Genomic DNA, 17,863 nt, shown 5'->3' with positions numbered 1-17,863 from the left:
AAAAGTCCCTGGATAATTAACTTGACCAAGAACCAAGAACACTCTTGATTGTATCACTGTCGAGGTCTGCAATCATGAGATGCCTTCATAAATGTAAATCCAGACGGTTTAGAACAAGATGAAAACCACTAGTTACACTAGGAAACTGGAACAACAGGTTAGGAAAAGTATGAAGAAGGGGAGACACAGCTCATGATCTGAAACAGACGACATCATCCGTCAAACATGGTGGAGGCAACATTATGGCACAGGCCTGTACGACTGTCAGTGGAGCTGGCTCGCTGTTAATAATGTGACTGCTGATAGAAGCCACAAGATGAATTGTGAGGTATACGGAGTTATACTCCCTGCTCAGATTCAGCCAAATGTTGTAAAAAGGAGTGGACCCTTTACACTGCAAATAGATAATAACCCAAAACATATGGGAAAAGCAACATTTGGTTATGCCTAGCTGAGTGCTGGCAGGCACTGACTGCAAATGATTTTCTTCCAAACATTAAAAAGCAATCTTGATGTTGTAAAGGCTCACCTTTCAGCACATTCACTTCACCAGATGCACCTTGTTTCTTTTCCTCACCTTTGATTGGGTGTGGTGCTTGGCCTTAATTGCACTCACCTGTCACTCGTTATATAAGGACTGCACTCACCTACCCCTCACTCTTTCTTCACTCCCACATGGGGCGGCAGCTGAGGTGAGTTTCTCTTTGAGTCTCCTGAGTTCATGTATCATTTTGAGTTACTTAAATCATACTTTATGTCCTTTTTAGAGAGAGCAGTCCATGTGTGTCTTTCTTTCCTTCCTTCTTTGCCTTATTGATTTGGAGAATAAAAGGAAAACCCTGAGAATAATTAGATGACTGCTTATTCTTATTCTAACCGGATGAGCCCATGATGCTGATTGCTTAAGCCCTGAACCTTCCTTCCTTCAAAACATGGTCCTCCGAGCCGGAGTGGTATTAGCGTCATGGATTCAAAGCAGCCATTGACTGAAGGTTTGAGAAGATCCATTCGTGATAGTCGACCTCCTGCCTACCTGCAGCAGTATGACGTTCAGTATCCTGGAGCTAGAAGAGCTACATGTGAGACAGAGAGTCAAACAGAATGCCAACATAGTGACAAAGACACACATGGGCTGCAGGATCCTGTCGGAGAGTCAGAAAGACAACCAGAGACATCCCCTGCTCCTTTACCCACCAATCAAGATGAGGTGATGAGGGAACTCCTGATGACAATGAGGGAGATTAGGCAACTCATGATTCAGTTATCTCCTCCCCATTCTCACAGTTCCTCCAGATCTTCAATTCACACTGTCTCTGATGAAAGCAAATCCTCTGTTTGCGGTTTACAAGCCATTCCCCAAACACATCAGCAACATGAGCAGTTCCCAGTGATTGATCCAGCAACATGTCAATCACACTCTCAGCCCCCCCAGGTTAGCCGTCACTCTGGTGCAGTTCTGGCTGCTAGCCCTTCTTTCCCTAATTCAACAATATTAGATGCTGCAGTTCCTTCAAGTGGTTTGCCTAGACCAGTTTTTCCTACACCAGATGAGACTCCTTTTAATTTCCTGGCCACACCACTGCAAGGTCCCCACCAGATTTCATGTGTTCAACCTGCTGTTCCTCTAGATGAAGACCCTGCTCAACCTCTCGTTTGCATTCCGGAACCAAGGCAGCACCCTCCTGTAAAGCAGCAACCAGCTACATCTGATGGTTTGCATGCACAAAACCCTTCAGTACCCATTACTGCTAGTTCTAGTCACCCTGTTAGCACTAGAACACATGTGTATAAACTTGAGGGTCCTTCTTTCCCAGACCTTACCAGAGAAGATGAAATCCAGTATAGGCTGTTACGAATGGCCCTTACTAACCTGCTTGACCCTCATGACACAGAGCATTTCAAATATCATGTCCTTCTTGATCATCTGAAAGTAGACCAAGCTAAACGGTTAGCTATTTCCTTTTCCTATGCTCCTGACCCATACACTCAAGCCATCAAAGCTCTTGATGAGCGTTATGGGCAACCAAGACAGCTAGCATTGAAAGAGCTACGGAATATACTGGAGCTTCCTCCTATCAGAGCAGGTGACGGTCGGACTCTGGATAATTTTGCTCTTCGTGTACAAGCTTTAGTTGGTTTGCTTAGCACTATGGGTGATCAAGGACGGACAGAACTAAATTGTGGCTCCCATGTCGATCGCCTACTTGAAAAGTTGCCCGCAGAGCATTCCAGTCGCTTCAAACGGCATATTTACAGGGAACAAGGAGATACGATGTATGACTTACCTTTGTTCTCATCCTGGTTGCAAATTGAATTCAAGTGTCAACCAAGAAAGGACAGTCCTGTTTCATCCTTTAACCAGCCACGACCTGCCCATAAGTACACCTCTCCACTCACAACAATATTACATGGGACAAATGCATCCGATCCTGTACAGGCAGCACAACCCATCATAATGACTAAGGCAAGATGTGCATATTGCTGCTCACCTGAACACCACATTAGCAAGTGCCCCGAGTTCATTAACAAGACAAAGGATGAGAAAATAAACTGGATAAGGAGAAACAAACGGTGCTGGCGTTGTGCTAGAACTCATCAGGCTGCGAAGTGTGATCTGAGGAAAGCATGTGCCACCTGCATGGAAAGACATCTACAGATCCTATGTGAGGTGAATCAGAGACCTAGAACTGAAACTAATCCTGTAGTGAGGACACTGTACTTTGATAGACCTAGCGATCGCCCTAGTGTCCTTTTAAAGGTTGTGAAAGTGCTCCTGCGTAATGGCAAAAGAACCCTGGAAACATATGCAATACTTGACGATGGCTCCCAACGTACCATGCTTCTGACATCTGCAGCTAAGCATCTCCACCTAACTGGGAAAGCTGAAAAATTATCACTCAGAACTGTCCATCAAGAAGTTGAAACCATTCAAGGTTCTTGTGTAAGTTTCCAGATTTCTCCCATCGCACATCCAGAGAAAACTTACACAATTAACAATGCCTTCGCTGTAATGTTCTTATTCCTCTATGAATAAAACATCAAGAATTGCTCCTGGTGCTAGCTTCAGCTAGCTGTTTATTATTCTTTCTACCACAATAACTTCTTCTTCTACTCTGTATATCTTATTGATCCCAGAGCGCCCCCTGTGGGTAGCTTCAACAATAGCAACTATCATTACATCCCCTTTCCAAACAGGTTGGTGTTATAATAAGCACAATTCCAAAGAGAACTGTTACTCGGTAACATCTGAACATTCTTGTCTAACATTCAACATGTTATAAATTGTGCAACAAGCTACATTCAGTAGTATTCTTTTTTTTTTTTATATAACCAAAAATTGTAGCACAAGTCAAACAAAATAAATCCAAATGTATACCTTACATCTTCCAGAATGAACCAAATGAATCCCATACAGCCCTCAAGCACATTAGAACTCTTCACCTTTGACAGCTTGAACAGTCAATAACACATAACTCAGCAGGTATCAATTAAGTGTGAACAATTACTATTCTAAATGAATTATTATCCGTTGTTTACTTGTGATTTATTATTATTATTTTTTAACAATTCTTTACCACAACAGTTCACACTTGTTCTATGAGCCTCTCTGTAGGTTTCTTAGGTCTGGTAGACCTTCTCAGTATCTCAGACATTGGGGAAGTTGAAGGAGGCTCACTGTGGTGCTCAACAGGGTTAGCACCTCGTTGTTCAGTTCCAGTCTCTGTGTCCTGATGTTTAACATCCTGTGTCTTTAACAGACTTCTCCGGTTTCTTCTTAACACTTGTCCATTCTCTGTCTGAACAGCAAACGATCTGGGCCCTACTTTGCTGAGAACTGTTGCTTTTTTGTCCCAGAAATCTGGACCTGCAATCCTCACAACATCTCTTTCCTGAAGCGGTTCCAGACGCCTTGCAGTTTTGTCATAGTTCCCTTTCTGTCTGTGCTTGAGTTTCATTCTTTTGTCGGTCAGCTTGTTGTCATGTGCATTGTCATTTTCCTTGGAAATGTGTGGAAGTGTGGTGCGGAGCTTGCGATGCATGAGTAGCTCAGCAGGTGATGCCCCACACTCCAGGGATGAAGCTCTGTAGCTTAGCAGAGCCAGGTAAGGGTCGGTCTTACTGTCTCTTGCTTTTTTGAACAATCTCTTTACTATTTGGACTCCTTTTTCTGCCTGTCCATTCGCTTGGGGATACAAGGGACTAGAGGTGATATGTTGAAATCCATATTGTTTTGCAAAGTCACTAAATTCTCTACAGTCATATTGTGGACCATTGTCACTGATGACACACTGTGGAATTCCATGTCTGGCAAAAAAGCCCTTCATGTGTGTGATGACTGACTGTGCTGATGTACTGGAAAGCTGTGCCACTTCTGGATAATTAGAATAGTAGTCAATCACCAAAACATAGTCCTTGCCATCCAGATGAAATAAATCCGTGCCTACCTTTTGCCATGGTGCAGTGGGTAGGTCTGCTGCCAGCATTGGCTCTTTTGTTTGTTTGTAGTGATGTTTGAGACATGTTTCACATTTCTGTATCATCTCTTCAATATCCCTGTTGATGCCTGGCCAGTAAACTGCTTCTCTCGCTCTCCTTTTACATTTCTCCACTCCAAGATGTCCTTCATGGATACGCTGAAGCATGTCTTTCCGCATGGATTGCGGTATGACAATCTGGTTTTGTCTCAGCACCAGCCCATTAGCCATGCATAAATCAGCTCGCACAGAGTAGAACCCTGGACAGACTCCTTTTGACCACCCATTCTGTATAAGGTGGGATACTTTCTGCAGCACTGGATCTTTTGTTGTCTCCTGTACAATTTGCTGCAACATGACATCTGATGCTGGGAGTGAGGCAGTTACCATGTTTACATGTGTTTCAGCCTCCTCGGCTGTAGTGCTGACTAACCTGTCACCACTTGGTGCTGGCGCTCGGGATAAAGCATCCGCAAGTACGATATATTTCCCAGGCGTGTAGATCAGCTCAAAATCATAGCGCTGCAACACCATCATCATGCGCTGAATTCTGGGTGACATGTCGTTGAGGTTCTTTTTTCTGATCGAGATGAGAGGTTTGTGATCAGTCTCTGCTGTAAAGGTTGGTAATCCATATACATAGCTGTGAAATTTTCCACACCCAAACACTAAGCCCAAAGTCTCTTTTTCAATTTGAGCATAGCGTTGTTCAGTTTCTGTCATTGATCTGGACGCATATGCTACAGGTTGCCACTTGTCTTTGTTCCTTTGGAGCAGAACTGCTCCCAAGCCATCTTTTGAGGCATCTGTTGAAATTTTTGTTGGCTTTGATGGATCAAAGAATGTCAAGACCGGCTCTGTAGTTACAGTTTCCTTCAATTTTTTCCACTCTTTCTCATGCCGGGCCGTCCACTCGAACACTGTGTTGTGCTGTAGCAGCTCCCTTAGACATGCTGTCTTGGAGGTAAGATTAGGAATGAACTTACCCAGAAAGTTGATCATCCCCATTGCTCGCAAGACACCTTTTTTGTCAGTGGGTGCTGGCATATCCAATATGGCTTGTACCTTTGACTGATCAGGTTCCACCCCTTCACTTGTAACCTTATCTCCCAGGAAGGTCATCTCTGAAACACCAAAGAGGCACTTGTCTCTATTCAGTTTAAGTCCATTCTTGTTAACTCTCCACAAAAGTTTCTCCAGCCTTTCATCATGTTGTTGCCTTGTATTTCCCCAGACTACGAGGTCATCTATGTAGACTCTGGTGCCTTCCAGCCCTTCGATCAGGGACTCCATTGCCCTGTGGAAGATCTCTGGTGCTGATTTAATTCCAAATGGGAGCCTCAGGAAACAGTAACGCCCAAATGGCGTGTTAAAGGTAGTGTACCTGCTGCTTTCTGGGTCTAGCCTCAGCTGCCAAAATCCATGTGATGCATCCAGTTTGCTAAAAAACTTAGCTCCTGCCATTTCACTCATTATTTCCTCTCTCTTAGGGATCTGATAATGCTCTCTTTTAATATTTTCATTTAGATCTTTGGGATCAAGGCAGACTCTTAAGGCACCTGTATTCTTTTTCTTGACACAAGTGATAGAGTTCACCCAGTCTGTGGGCTCTTCCACTCGTTCAATGACACCCATTTGAGTCATTCTTTCAAGCTCTTTTTTCAAACTTGTCCGTAATGGAGCAGGCACTCTCCTTGGGGCATGCACCACAGGCACGGCATCATCCTTGAGCTGGATTTTGTAGGTGTAAGGCAATGTTCCATGTCCTTTGAAGACTGAAGGAAATTTACTGATAATGTCTGAACTTCCTTCATGCCCTTGGTGTTCCTGTCTTTTGCCTTGTTTGGCTTCTTTCATGGTGTCAGTATTAATCTGATAGATCCTCTTTACTAGTCCCAAATCCTCAGATGTTTTATCTCCTAAAAGTGACTCGTGTCCATCAGGCACGATGGTGAACAAAATGTTATGCTGTTTGCCTTTTGCTGTCACTTTAAGTCTGCATCCTCCTTTTGTTTGTATTGGCTGGTTATTGTAGGCCCTCAGCGGCGTGACTTTCTCTGTGAATCTTCTAGGCTTCTCAGTCAGTGCCTTGAAATCCTTCTCGTTGATCAAGTTAGCTTTGGCCCCTGTGTCAATTTTAAATGTTACCAATGTCCCATTGACTAACAGTGGAGCAGTCCATTTATCATCTGTGACTGAACTAACACTTTGGCCAGTGTTATGTCTTGAAGACTGTGCATTGACATCTTCTTCATGTGACACCATCTTAATGAAAAATGTTTCACTTAGATCATCACTGTCATCTGTGTCTTCCTGCACAGTGTGTACTTTTTGTCCCTTGTTTTTGGAGAGACACATTTTTGCATAATGGTTTTGTCCTTTACATTTTGCACATTTTTTTCCATATGCGGGACATTGTTTTGGTCTGTGTTTCTCTCCACATCTCTTGCAAGTGAACATTTCATTGTCACACGTTCTGTTTTTGTTGTCGTTGTTTTTGAATTTACTCCATGGCTTTCTTTTAATCGACACTGCATTCACTGCCTCATTTTCCTGTTGCGCTGCTCCTTGAACAGGCTCTCTAAACGTCAGTACATGTTGTCGTGCTAGCTCACTGGCTTGACTTATCTTTATAGCACTTTCCAGCGTTAGTTCTGTTTCTCTCAACAGTTTCTCTCGGAGCTTCTTCTCATTAGTTCCAAACACTATTTGATCTCGTATCATAGAGTCTCTGAGATCACCAAAATTGCAGGACTGAGCTTTGATCTTGAGGTCTGTGAGAAAAGTATCAAATGACTCACCCTGATGCTGTAAGCGTGAGCGAAAGACGTATCTCTCGTATGTTTCATTTTTCTTTGACAGACAGTGCTCGTCAAATTTCTTCATGACTTCATCAAAGTTATCTTTGTCCTCGGGCTGAGCAAACACAAAAGTGTTGAAGACCTCTATTGCTTCTGTGCCGGCGATGGTGAGCAGCATGGCTATTTTCCTTTCATCTGCCCGTCGATCCACTCCGACAGCTGCAATATACAGTTTGAACTGCTGTTTGAAAGTCCTCCAACTTGCATCCACGTTTCCAGTCAGTTTCAACGGACTTGGCGGTTTTATTGCATCCATCTTGTTGCGTTGCTTCTTATTCTTAACCCGTCTCCTGGTACCATGTAATGTTCTTATTCCTCTATGAATAAAACATCAAGAATTGCTCCTGGTGCTAGCTTCAGCTAGCTGTTTATTATTCTTTCTACCACAATAACTTCTTCTTCTACTCTGTATATCTTATTGATCCCAGAGCGCCCCCTGTGGGTAGCTTCAACAATAGCAACTATCATTACATTCGCTACAAGTCACTTAGCACTTTCAGACCACACCTACCCCGTATCCTCTCTTCAACGGAGATACAAGCATCTTCAAGGTATCCCATTAACCTTCATTAACAAAGCAGTTCCACTACTGCTCATAGGCTCTGATCATACCCACCTTATTACGCCTATTGCACCAGTTAGACATGGACCATTTGGATCTCCTGCAGCAGTCAAAACCCACTTAGGATGGACACTCCAAGGTCCAATCACAGACTTCCAACCCCAGAGCAGTTCCACGCATGCCCAATGTTTATTCACATCTTCCAGTTCAGGTTCAGGAGAACCGCTCCAGCACATCCTTGTGTCCGCTGATGGCTCTGAATTCATTCAGCCACCTCATACTCTACCATCAGCAGTACCTATGTCGTCACCAGCAGTGCCACTATCACCAGTTCCACCGCCTGTGGCTGCCATTCCGCCAGTGGTCAGGGCACTGCCTGCTCCTGCATCACCTGGTCCTGCCTCTGCCAAGCCCCGTACATTGCCCCCAGCACCTGCAAAACTGCCCAACGGTCTGCAGGTCTGGGCCTGCCGCTGCATCCCACGCGGTTGGCATTTGGACCTGCTTTGCCGTCACCGCTGGTTACATGGTCGGCCCCCTGAACTGTCTAGCCTGCATTGTCGATCTCTAGGTCAACCCCCTGAACCTATATTAGACCTGTAGCATGTCTGATTCCTCTGCCCCCGCTTTGTGAAAAAGAGCATCTCTAATCCTTTGAACATATTTCTCAGTAGAAATATGGGGGCGGCTGTTGTAAAGGCTCACCTTTCAGCACATTCACTTCACCAGATGCACCTTGTTTCTTTTCCTCACCTTTGATTGGGTGTGGTGCTTGGCCTTAATTGCACTCACCTGTCACTCGTTATATAAGGACTGCACTCACCTACCCCTCACTCTTTCTTCACTCCCACATGGGGCGGCAGCTGAGGTGAGTTTCTCTTTGAGTCTCCTGAGTTCATGTATCATTTTGAGTTACTTAAATCGTACTTTATGTCCTTTTTAGAGAGAGCAGTCCATGTGTGTCTTTCTTTCCTTCCTTCTTTGCCTTATTGATTTGGAGAATAAAAGGAAAACCCTGAGAATAATTAGATGACTGCTTATTCTTATTCTAACCGGATGAGCCCATGATGCTGATTGCTTAAGCCCTGAACCTTCCTTCCTTCAAAACACTTGATAGTAAAAATCATGTTGGTTTGTCCAGTTATCACAGAGCCTCTAAAAATGGGTTTTATTGTACAAAAATAGGTCTAATTCCTAAACAGTTAATACCATTTTTAAACCTTTGCACTAAAGCTGAAACTCTGACAGAACAGAAATCAAGAAACATGGTGACCTGGAAACAGCAGTGAACACTTAGACACAAGGAGCACGCACAGCCAGGGAGACAACGACGTGACACAGCTGGATCTGAGTAACAGAACAGTAACAGAACGTGCTTTCACTTGACAAATAAGGGCCATTATCTGTAACTGTGCCATTTTCTCTTTAATCTATCATGTCTTTGATTCTCTGTCTTAATGATTCCCCTTTGACTAACCCGCAAAATAAAACAGGAAGTAACACGCACATCGAGACCCAGAAAAGGACACATAAGCTTGACATTAGGAAAGGGGACTAACAGACATGGAAGCAAGTGACAGACTGGGGAGACAAGGGATGAGACGCGAAGGAAATGGAAACTGGTAAGGCAGACCGAAGACAGACATGACGGAGACACAGAGAGGGGGGGAGTGAGGGACAAAACATGGGGACGAGACAAAGCCATGAAAGAAACCTAATAGCAAAACAAAACACCATGAAGTAAAAAATCTCAGAGACCCTCAAAAGACCAGACTGTACAAAGCTAAAACTCAAATCATCTTCCTAATGCAAAAGAAAGAATAATGAATTTACACAAAACTCGAAACCCCTTTGCTTCAATCTTTATTCACACTATTTGTTTATTTATTATTTGACGTTTCTATTATATAGCGAGGCGCAATCATAAGCATTTTAAAGAGTTTTATTGGAAAAGAAGTCAAATTTAAACAACAACACAGTATTTATAGTGTTACACGTGCACTGACCATACGATAAAACATCCTCGTGACTTCATAGATCTGGAAGCAATTTGGTGATGACCAGTGCATGATGGGTCACTGTGTCATAAGTGGTTCAAAGTGATCAAATCACTATTTTGGATTCAACACCAGATCTTAATCTGATGCAGAATCGATGACCAGTGCTTAAGAAGCAGGAGATTTTGACCAATATTAGCACATTACTACATGTTTTGCATGTGATCTGTAAGGTTTCATGGTTTTCCACTGATAGCGTTAATGGAGCCAACAAATGTGCCAGCCAAGACCTGCACCTGGATAAACAGTGAATAAGAACGCTGTCCGGTAACAATGGATATAAATTATGCGCAAAGCAGTTAATATTTTGTGGGCGATTGTGGCTCCAGAGTTGGGAGTTCGTCTTGTAATCGGAAGGTTGCCGGTTCGAGCCCCGGCTTAGACAGCCTCGGTCGTTGCGTCCTTGGGCAAGACACTTCACCCGTTGCCTACTGGTGGTGGTCAGAGGGCCCGGTGGCGCCAGTGTCCGGTAGCCTCGCCTCTGTCAGTGCGCCCCAGGGTGGCTGTGGCTACAATCTAGCTGCCATCACCAGTGTGTGAATGTGTGGATGACTGAATGTGTAAAGCGCTTTGGGGTCCTTAGGGACTAGTAAAGCGCTATACAAATACAGGCCATTTACCAGGCCTTTTTTTTTTTTTTTTGATAAACTGGATTATTAAAATAAATTACTTATTTTTTGTTTTTACTTCAGGAGGAAATATGGCTACAATAGCTTTTGGTTGCTTAGTAAACTGAAAAACTGAAAACTGAAACACCATAGGACACCTTTAATTATAGCAACAATCGCACCATCTGACTGTGTATGGTATTCATTGTTGCATTTTGCAAAAGGTAATGGAGGAGCCATTTGAGAAAATCCAGAAGGCTGGATAGATAGCCTCTAAAAAGGCAGGGTAAGGGAACTTGATAGTGTGGAAGGGATACGCCCTCTCTGCCACGCGATAGAACGTAGCGGTGCTGGCCTCACAATCCAACAGCACGCCGACACGCTTTGGATTTGGATTAGCAAGCACGGTCTCGCTGCTGTTATGCCAGACTGACAGGCCGACATCAAGCCACTCGACACACCAGGACTGGACGTTGCGGCCCAGTCGACTGGTGGGGCCTTTGCGGTCGATGCTGTTGTAAGCCAAGCCTATGCCAATGAAGTTAATGTTGGTCAGTCGCACTTCCCAGTAATGGCGTCCCGTAGAGAAACCCTTGGAGGCGAGCACCTGGGAGCAGACAGCAAAGCGTCCGGGGCAGTCGGGGTAGTTTATGTGCTCGTCTGACACGGAGGCCTTAGTGAAGTTCTCGGTCAGCGCGATGCGTTTATGGGCGGTGCTTGGATCGAAAGTGAGTTCTGTGGCGTCTGAAAGGGATAAAAGGAAAGACCATTTTATTTTAAAAAACAAACAGACACGGCTGCTGTTGCTGCATGAGCGGATGATGCCTGCTACACTTACATTTCAGAAGTTCACCTCTCTTTTCAGCTGTGCTTATGTCTGGGGGAATATCTGGAGCTTCTACAATTAAAGACAAAAAAGTAAATCATTTGTGTTGCCATATTGGAAAATGGACATGGTTACTGTAAAACTGGAATTGTAGCTTGTGCCAAGTTGGGGTGTATTTACATGGTGATAGTGATGATTTTGTTTGCTTTCCACACAGCTGTCAGAGTTGCAATAAGTGAAATAAAGACATAGACCAAGTTTGTCATCAAGCTCAGAGATAACAGAAGATGAATGGCACCTGTTCTAAAGTCTGTTTGTGGTGCTGGGACTACATTAGCAACTCAGCATACAGTGCTCAAATCTGATGTCTGTCTACCTGGTTTCTGATTAGGTTCAGCTGCAGGAGAACAGTCTCTGGGTTCCTCTTTCACTCCATACTCCAGCAGGTTTTCCATTGAACGGGCGTTTTTCTTAATTCCCATAATGCCAGTGGACTCATTAGGCTTTGTTTTGGTTTCTAGAAAGTAGAGAAAGGCAGTGAAGTATTTATAACACTGAATATGCATAAATCAGATCTAAACACTGGCAGGGAAGACCCGACATTCTCCATATTTATTATATAGGTTCATTATTACATCTTCATCAGGACTGTGTGTGGAAAAACAGAGTTCATTACCAGTAAGAATTGACACAGATGTGACACAGGAAAAGATATGGCACTGAAACAATTCTTCACATCGTCACTGTGAACAGAGTCATAACAGATGTTTGCGCACAGCTGCACAAGCAGAGGAAAAAAGCTTTTTAAACCTTTCTTTGGGTTTATGCAGTTTTTATGTCCTGATGACATTAAAATTACAATAACGGATCTCTCCCAGTTTATTTTGTGCAGGTCTTTAAAATAGACTTGCTTCTAGAACCGACCACCACCAAAACGTTTGACTTGGATTCTGTATATGGTGTCATCCTCTATTAGAAGTCCTGGAAACAAACTGTCGAGGGACTGTGTGCTATCTATTGGTTCATTAAAAAAAAATAAAAATCACATGTTCCTTACTTCGAGTTCTTTTCTTTTTGGCTGTTTGAGCTTGAGGACCTGGACTGTTGGACTCGCGGAGTCTGGGCTGAGCAGGAGAGCACTCCACTTCTGAAAAAGCATTAAAAAAAAGATTAGAAGCATTTTATTCTTTAATTTTTTTAATTTTTTATTTGTTGCATGTGTTGCATTTAAATGACTTTCTTTCCTGAGAAGAACATACCCAACTCTGGCTGAGCTCCGGTACTTTCAGGTCTTGCTGGTCCTGAGACAGGAGCTGCAGTTTGACCTGTGGAGGGTAAACGGTTGCATTTAAACAGCACTTTACTTCTTGTTCGTGGGACTAGTGTACCCTGCCCAGTGTATGGTTACTGGGGCCCCACCTGGGAGGCAGCCCTGAGAGGGAGCTTGACAGAGAGTGGCTGCTGGCTGGGCCATTGGGCCTTTCCAGGTGCAGCCCAAAAAGCTACATGGGCCCACCCTCCTGAACCTGAGTGGTGTTCTGTTATTGGACCTCTTTGCAAATCAGTTTGTCCATAACGAACACCATGTTTGAAAATATGGATGTCCTGAATGGACCATGTTTTGCACCTCCATAGTATTTGGCAAGGATGCCTGTTGGGTGAGGTGTTTTGGGCATGTCCCAGCAGAGGGAGGCCCCGGGGCAGACCCAGGACATGCTGAGGAGATTACATCTCTTGGCTGGCCTGGGAATGTCTGTGTCACCTGGATTAGCTGGAGGAGGTGACTGAGGAGAGGGAGGACTAGATTTCGGATCCTTGAAGAAAAAAAAATCATAACCCTTTATCACAAAGTCTTCAATCTTTCCTTTGATTGCCAACATATTAAACATGACAAACTCACCAAATTGCACCAGTGCTAGTGTTAATTTCTGCAACAAAATTTGAACAAAACCTGCTAATGCATGCCTGCACACAGACCTGCTTTAAATAATAGTAATCTGGCCTCAGTGGGCTGTTTAAGCATCTCCATCAGAGTCTCCCTCAGGGCTGCTGCAAAGCTCTGCATCGCTATCATCTTCTTGGAGTCCAGATTGATTGGAGGCACTTTAGGCTCAATCTTTACAACTTTGGGCAATTCAAATGAAGCCTGTGAGGAACAAGAGACAGGGAACGCTGTTTATTGTGACATGATTTTTAATCCCTAATTATTTATCTAGTACCATAAATGCTCTGTCTTGTTCTTCAGTTTAAGTTTTCCACCCTTTTCTTCTTTCCTGCTTCACATTCCTGTGATAATGTTTGACTCACCTGCAGAAAAGCCATAGACTGGGATTGACTCAGCAGCCTGTTGATATCTTCTCTGGCTTTCCCCATCTTATTACAGTTTTCATCTAGCTTCTTCATGAGATCCCGAAGTTTCATCTGACCGAGCTCCAGCTCACGGTCCACCTCATTTTGGGCCTCGCGTTCATCTTGAGTCAAGATGTCCCTCATCTGCTGATAGACAGCTGCGAGCGCCGTCTTTCTTTTGTTTGCTCCATCCTGGAGCAGAATAAATACAGACACAATAAAATATGAAAATAATGAGGTTTTATCAGTGCATTTACACATGTGTCGCTGATTAAATTATATGACAAGTAATCTATGGAAATTACCTTCAGCTTGCTCTGCATGGTATTTATTTGAAACACAACAGTTTCAGTCTTCTCCATTTTCTCATTCAGCAAACCCAACTTGTCTCTGAGGTCAGACTATAAGAACAGACACAGAACAGCTTCAGCGCACAAATTTCATACAGACACTGCTCAGTGGGCCTGCAGAAGATTGCAAGTAACACTTACATACTTGTTAAACTTCATTTACAATGAGATCAGTGTTATCTGTAGAAAGTGACGCCTTGAATAAAGACGTGTGTTTAGATGCTGAGGGGAAAAAAGATCCATTACCCTAAACTAGGAGTGTCAATAATACAACCTGAGGACTGAACTAGGCTTCAAAGAATCTGTTAAAAAGCTCTCCTGTCAGCCCACGCCTTACCTGCATGGGAGGAGCATGATCCCCACAGGGTCCAATAGAAATGATCCAGCAGTCAATCAGTGTTCACCTATGGTATGGAGGGTGTTGAGTGCCAAAATAATTTAATTAAATACATCATTAAGTGATTCATTGTTTCATTAACTAATTAATATTGGAAATAAATAATTTAGTAAATATTTTAAATGAAATGAACATTGAATTAATTATGTACATATTTAATTAATTATTTCCTATTTTAATTCATTAATGACACAATTAATTAATTTTGAAATCCATTAGGGGATAATATGCACCTGTCGATCACTGTGTTTAACATTTGCTCTCCTGGACTTAACTCGAAAAACCTGGAAGGACTCTGTTCTCATATATTGCTATGTCCATTCCAAATAAAGATATAATTTTAAAAAAATAATTTTGGTACTTGAGACCCTCCATAATGCTGGTTTGTGTGATAGCATTGCTTCACATGCTACATTTCTATGAATAAGCTGATTGTTGTTATTGTGTAAAGTTAGTGATTGCAAGAAAGTCTTATCTGTTGTAATTTAGTGTGATAACATGTGCACCTGTGCTGACAAGCTTTATGTTTCAGAGCGGCACTTGAGTGAATTCCTGGGTCCACTAGGGCCGTGCTGATCCACAAACAAGAGATTTAATACAAGTTAGCTCTGATTCTGTGTCTATCCTGCTCTTATCTGCTTCTATCCCATGGTTAACATTACATTTTATTGTGGTTTAACTGTAATACTTCATCTGAAAGATGCTGAATTATTGAAAGAGATGTTTATATTATTTCCTACTTGCATCAGTTTCAGAAGCACATTTCTACTCACCAGCAAGGTTGTGTGCTTAATGTGTGGCAGCGATAAATAAAGTTCTGCGATACAGTGACATCATCTCATGTCTCTGATCGGACATTAATACACGGGGACAGGATTGAACCACATTCCAGAGATAGTGGGCTATCGTGTCTGCTGTAACAGGATCCATTCTGACTGGTGGATGGATTTACAAAGTGTAAAAGCTACTGAGAAGTAAAAAAAAAACTTGTTCTTTTTACTGTTTTCTCAGCAGGGAGCCCTTTGCTTATACCATCCCATGTCATAAGAGTCATTGCTTAAACTCTCAATCTTAGCCAGAAGTCTAAATTATGGTCAGTTTTGCAGCTATCTTACTGATAAAGACCCATGGCTTGCAATACTACACTAAGAGAAAACAATAAACCCAAGCAGCCGTGCCAAGATATGCTTGAAGATGCAAGGACAATGAAGATAAGGAGATAATGAAGGTAGATGAGGTTAAATACCTGGGATCAACCATCCAATGCAATAGACCGTGCACAAGTGAGGTGAAGAAGTGAGTGCATGAATGGTGGTTGAAGAGGAAAGTCAGGAGAGAATTTGTGATAAAAGGCAGTGAGACCTGCTATGATGTATTGTTTAGAGAAGGTTTGAACTGACAAGAAGGCTGAGCTGGAGGCTGCAGACTTGGAGATAAAGAGTTTTATGTTGTTTTCATATTTTCCTGCATCATTGTTATGCATTTTATTTATTTTAGTGGCATTTTACATTGTTAAGCACTTCGTGCAGCATGGACTGTTGGTAATGTGCTACATGAATAAACTTGACCTTGACCTTGACAAACAGTGCTGCAAGGATGAATTTAGAATTTACTATAATAAGCTTGTCCTAGTTTGAAAACAGTTGCACAGCCAATCACTACAGGCTTGAACCTGTTTAATGTATAAAAACTGCTCTTGTGTGAGGAGCGGTGTGTGAAAGTGACATTTTCTTCTATTATGTCAAATTACAGACAGGTGAAGCACATGACTGAGCACCACCTTAAGCTGACAACCAACAAGAGCAAATGGAAAGAGGAACAGCGCTCTACTCCACTGAACACACAGGGAGGGGTGCTACTGTCATAGAGCCCTGCTCGCACTTTGAACGCGTTGTCTGCTAAAAGCTGACAACGCAGTAGGGTGTGATCAACTGACTTACCCGTGGGGATTATGCAACAACTAAATGATTCATTCTGATTCATATGCAAGATTGTCATATTTTGACCATAAATAATAATAATGATAATAATAACCGTTTCCCATCATAAATGTGTAAACCAGTATCATTGTAAAGTGTGTCCATTTCACTCTTTGGAGAGCTAATAAAATGTAAAAGGTGGACCGGTATGTCTACTGTACGCTTTGACCTTATATCAGGCGGCTTATATCAGGAAGGATACTAAAACGTCGTAAGGTAATTTCTGGCATTGGAATGTTGATTAGAGGAGCCATTGATTATGACCTGAGAAGGGGAAAGCTAAAGACAGGCCCCTCCTTTAATATGAAGTACAAGTCTAACCTAAATTTACTGGCTGCTAGCATTTGGACACATTTTAGAATTAAACATTAAGTTCCGATTTTCATTCATTGTGACCACAAACTGTACATAAAACTCTAATATTATCCTGAATATAAGGAACTGCCAGGTGAATACTAACAGACACACCTCTTTCAGGTTCCTCTGCTCCTCCGGACTTATGAAGGAGCATCCTTTGTGGACCTGTTGAAGGCAAAAGCTGCAGATCAGACGGTCATGCTGGCTGCAGAAGAACTCCTTCAGCTTGTGGTGGTCGGAGCAGATGCGCTCCAACAGGTCCCCGACAGGCTCGCTCAGCTGGTGGGGACGGAAAATGGGGTTTTCCCGGTGAGGGCGCAGGTGCTCCTCACAGTAAGACGCCATGCAGGTGAGGCAGGTCTTCGACGCCTCTGTTTCCATGCAGGTATCACAGCGAATGATCTCCTTTTTCTTCACTTGGCTCTCCTCTGCAGTCAGGTTGTCTTCGCTCTTGCTCGATCTCACTTTAAAGGTCTCCACGACGGCGGTGAGGACCGTGTTTTTCTTCAGCTCGGGTCTGGTGGCGAACAGGGTCCGACACTGAGGGCAGCTGTACGACTCCTTCCATGTGGCGAGCAGGCAGTCCTGGCAGAAGTTGTGTCCGCAGGGGATGGTCACCGGACAGTCAAAGGTGCTCAGACAGATGCTGCAGGTCAGCTCATCCTCCAGACTCATGATAGAAAACTGAGACTCGTCCACTTCGGCCATGATGGGACTGACGCGAATGAAGCTGCGAGGCACAAACGAAACTTATCATTACATCGGATAATCAACGAAGGCCAACCCCTCTGGAAGTTAAACAACGGCAAACGCACTCGCACCAAAACTCAGAACTACGGAAGAGGATTAGGGCCACTGGAAAAAAAAAAATCTGACTTTTTTCTCAGAATTCAGAGAAAAAAGTCAGAATTTTTTTTTCCAGTGGCCCTAATCCTCTTCTGTACTACGAGAACAGTCATTTTACTGCAGTAAAGTTCATGACGTTGCACATAAATAACCATAAATAACAATACTTGTTGTATTGTTTACAATGTGTGCAATC

The 17,863-nt window shown here is 43.1% G+C and overlaps 1 protein-coding gene across 1 annotated transcript; it reads right to left on the bottom strand.

The window, feature by feature from the left end:
• Window positions 1–9,744: 9,744 nt before the first annotated feature.
• LOC113023619 (E3 ubiquitin/ISG15 ligase TRIM25-like) lies at window positions 9,745–17,664 on the bottom strand. Its single transcript, XM_026169816.2, has 9 exons — window positions 16,933–17,664; window positions 14,044–14,139; window positions 13,697–13,930; window positions 13,367–13,535; window positions 12,649–12,714; window positions 12,447–12,536; window positions 11,766–11,906; window positions 11,402–11,461; window positions 9,745–11,307 (listed from the first exon to the last, which is right to left on the bottom strand). Exons 1-9 carry the CDS (start codon window positions 17,527–17,529, stop codon window positions 10,766–10,768), a joined length of 1,995 nt encoding a protein of 664 aa, XP_026025601.2. The 5' UTR covers window positions 17,530–17,664; the 3' UTR covers window positions 9,745–10,765.
• Between the last annotated feature and the right edge of the window lie 199 nt (window positions 17,665–17,863).

Source organism: Astatotilapia calliptera, chromosome 6 (genome assembly GCF_964374335.1).
Source record: "Astatotilapia calliptera chromosome 6, fAstCal68.1, whole genome shotgun sequence".
NCBI lineage: Eukaryota > Metazoa > Chordata > Actinopteri > Cichliformes > Cichlidae > Astatotilapia > Astatotilapia calliptera.
The sequence above is the reverse complement of the archived record's forward strand: the minus strand, read 5'-3'. Positions and strand labels throughout refer to the sequence as shown.

Excerpts from the sequence above, each read along its gene's own strand:
- LOC113023619 (XM_026169816.2), bottom strand. The coding sequence starts at position 17,529 with ATGGCCGAAGTGGACGAGTCTCAGTTTTCTATCATGAGTCTGGAGGAT. Across the intron at positions 12,537-12,648 it reads CGGAGCTCAGCCAGAGTTGG|AAGTGGAGTGCTCTCCTGCT; the intron begins GTATGTTCTTCT and ends ATGCTTTTTCAG. Across the intron at positions 11,462-11,765 it reads TGAACCTAATCAGAAACCAG|AAGCTCCAGATATTCCCCCA; the intron begins GTAGACAGACAT and ends CTTTAATTGTAG.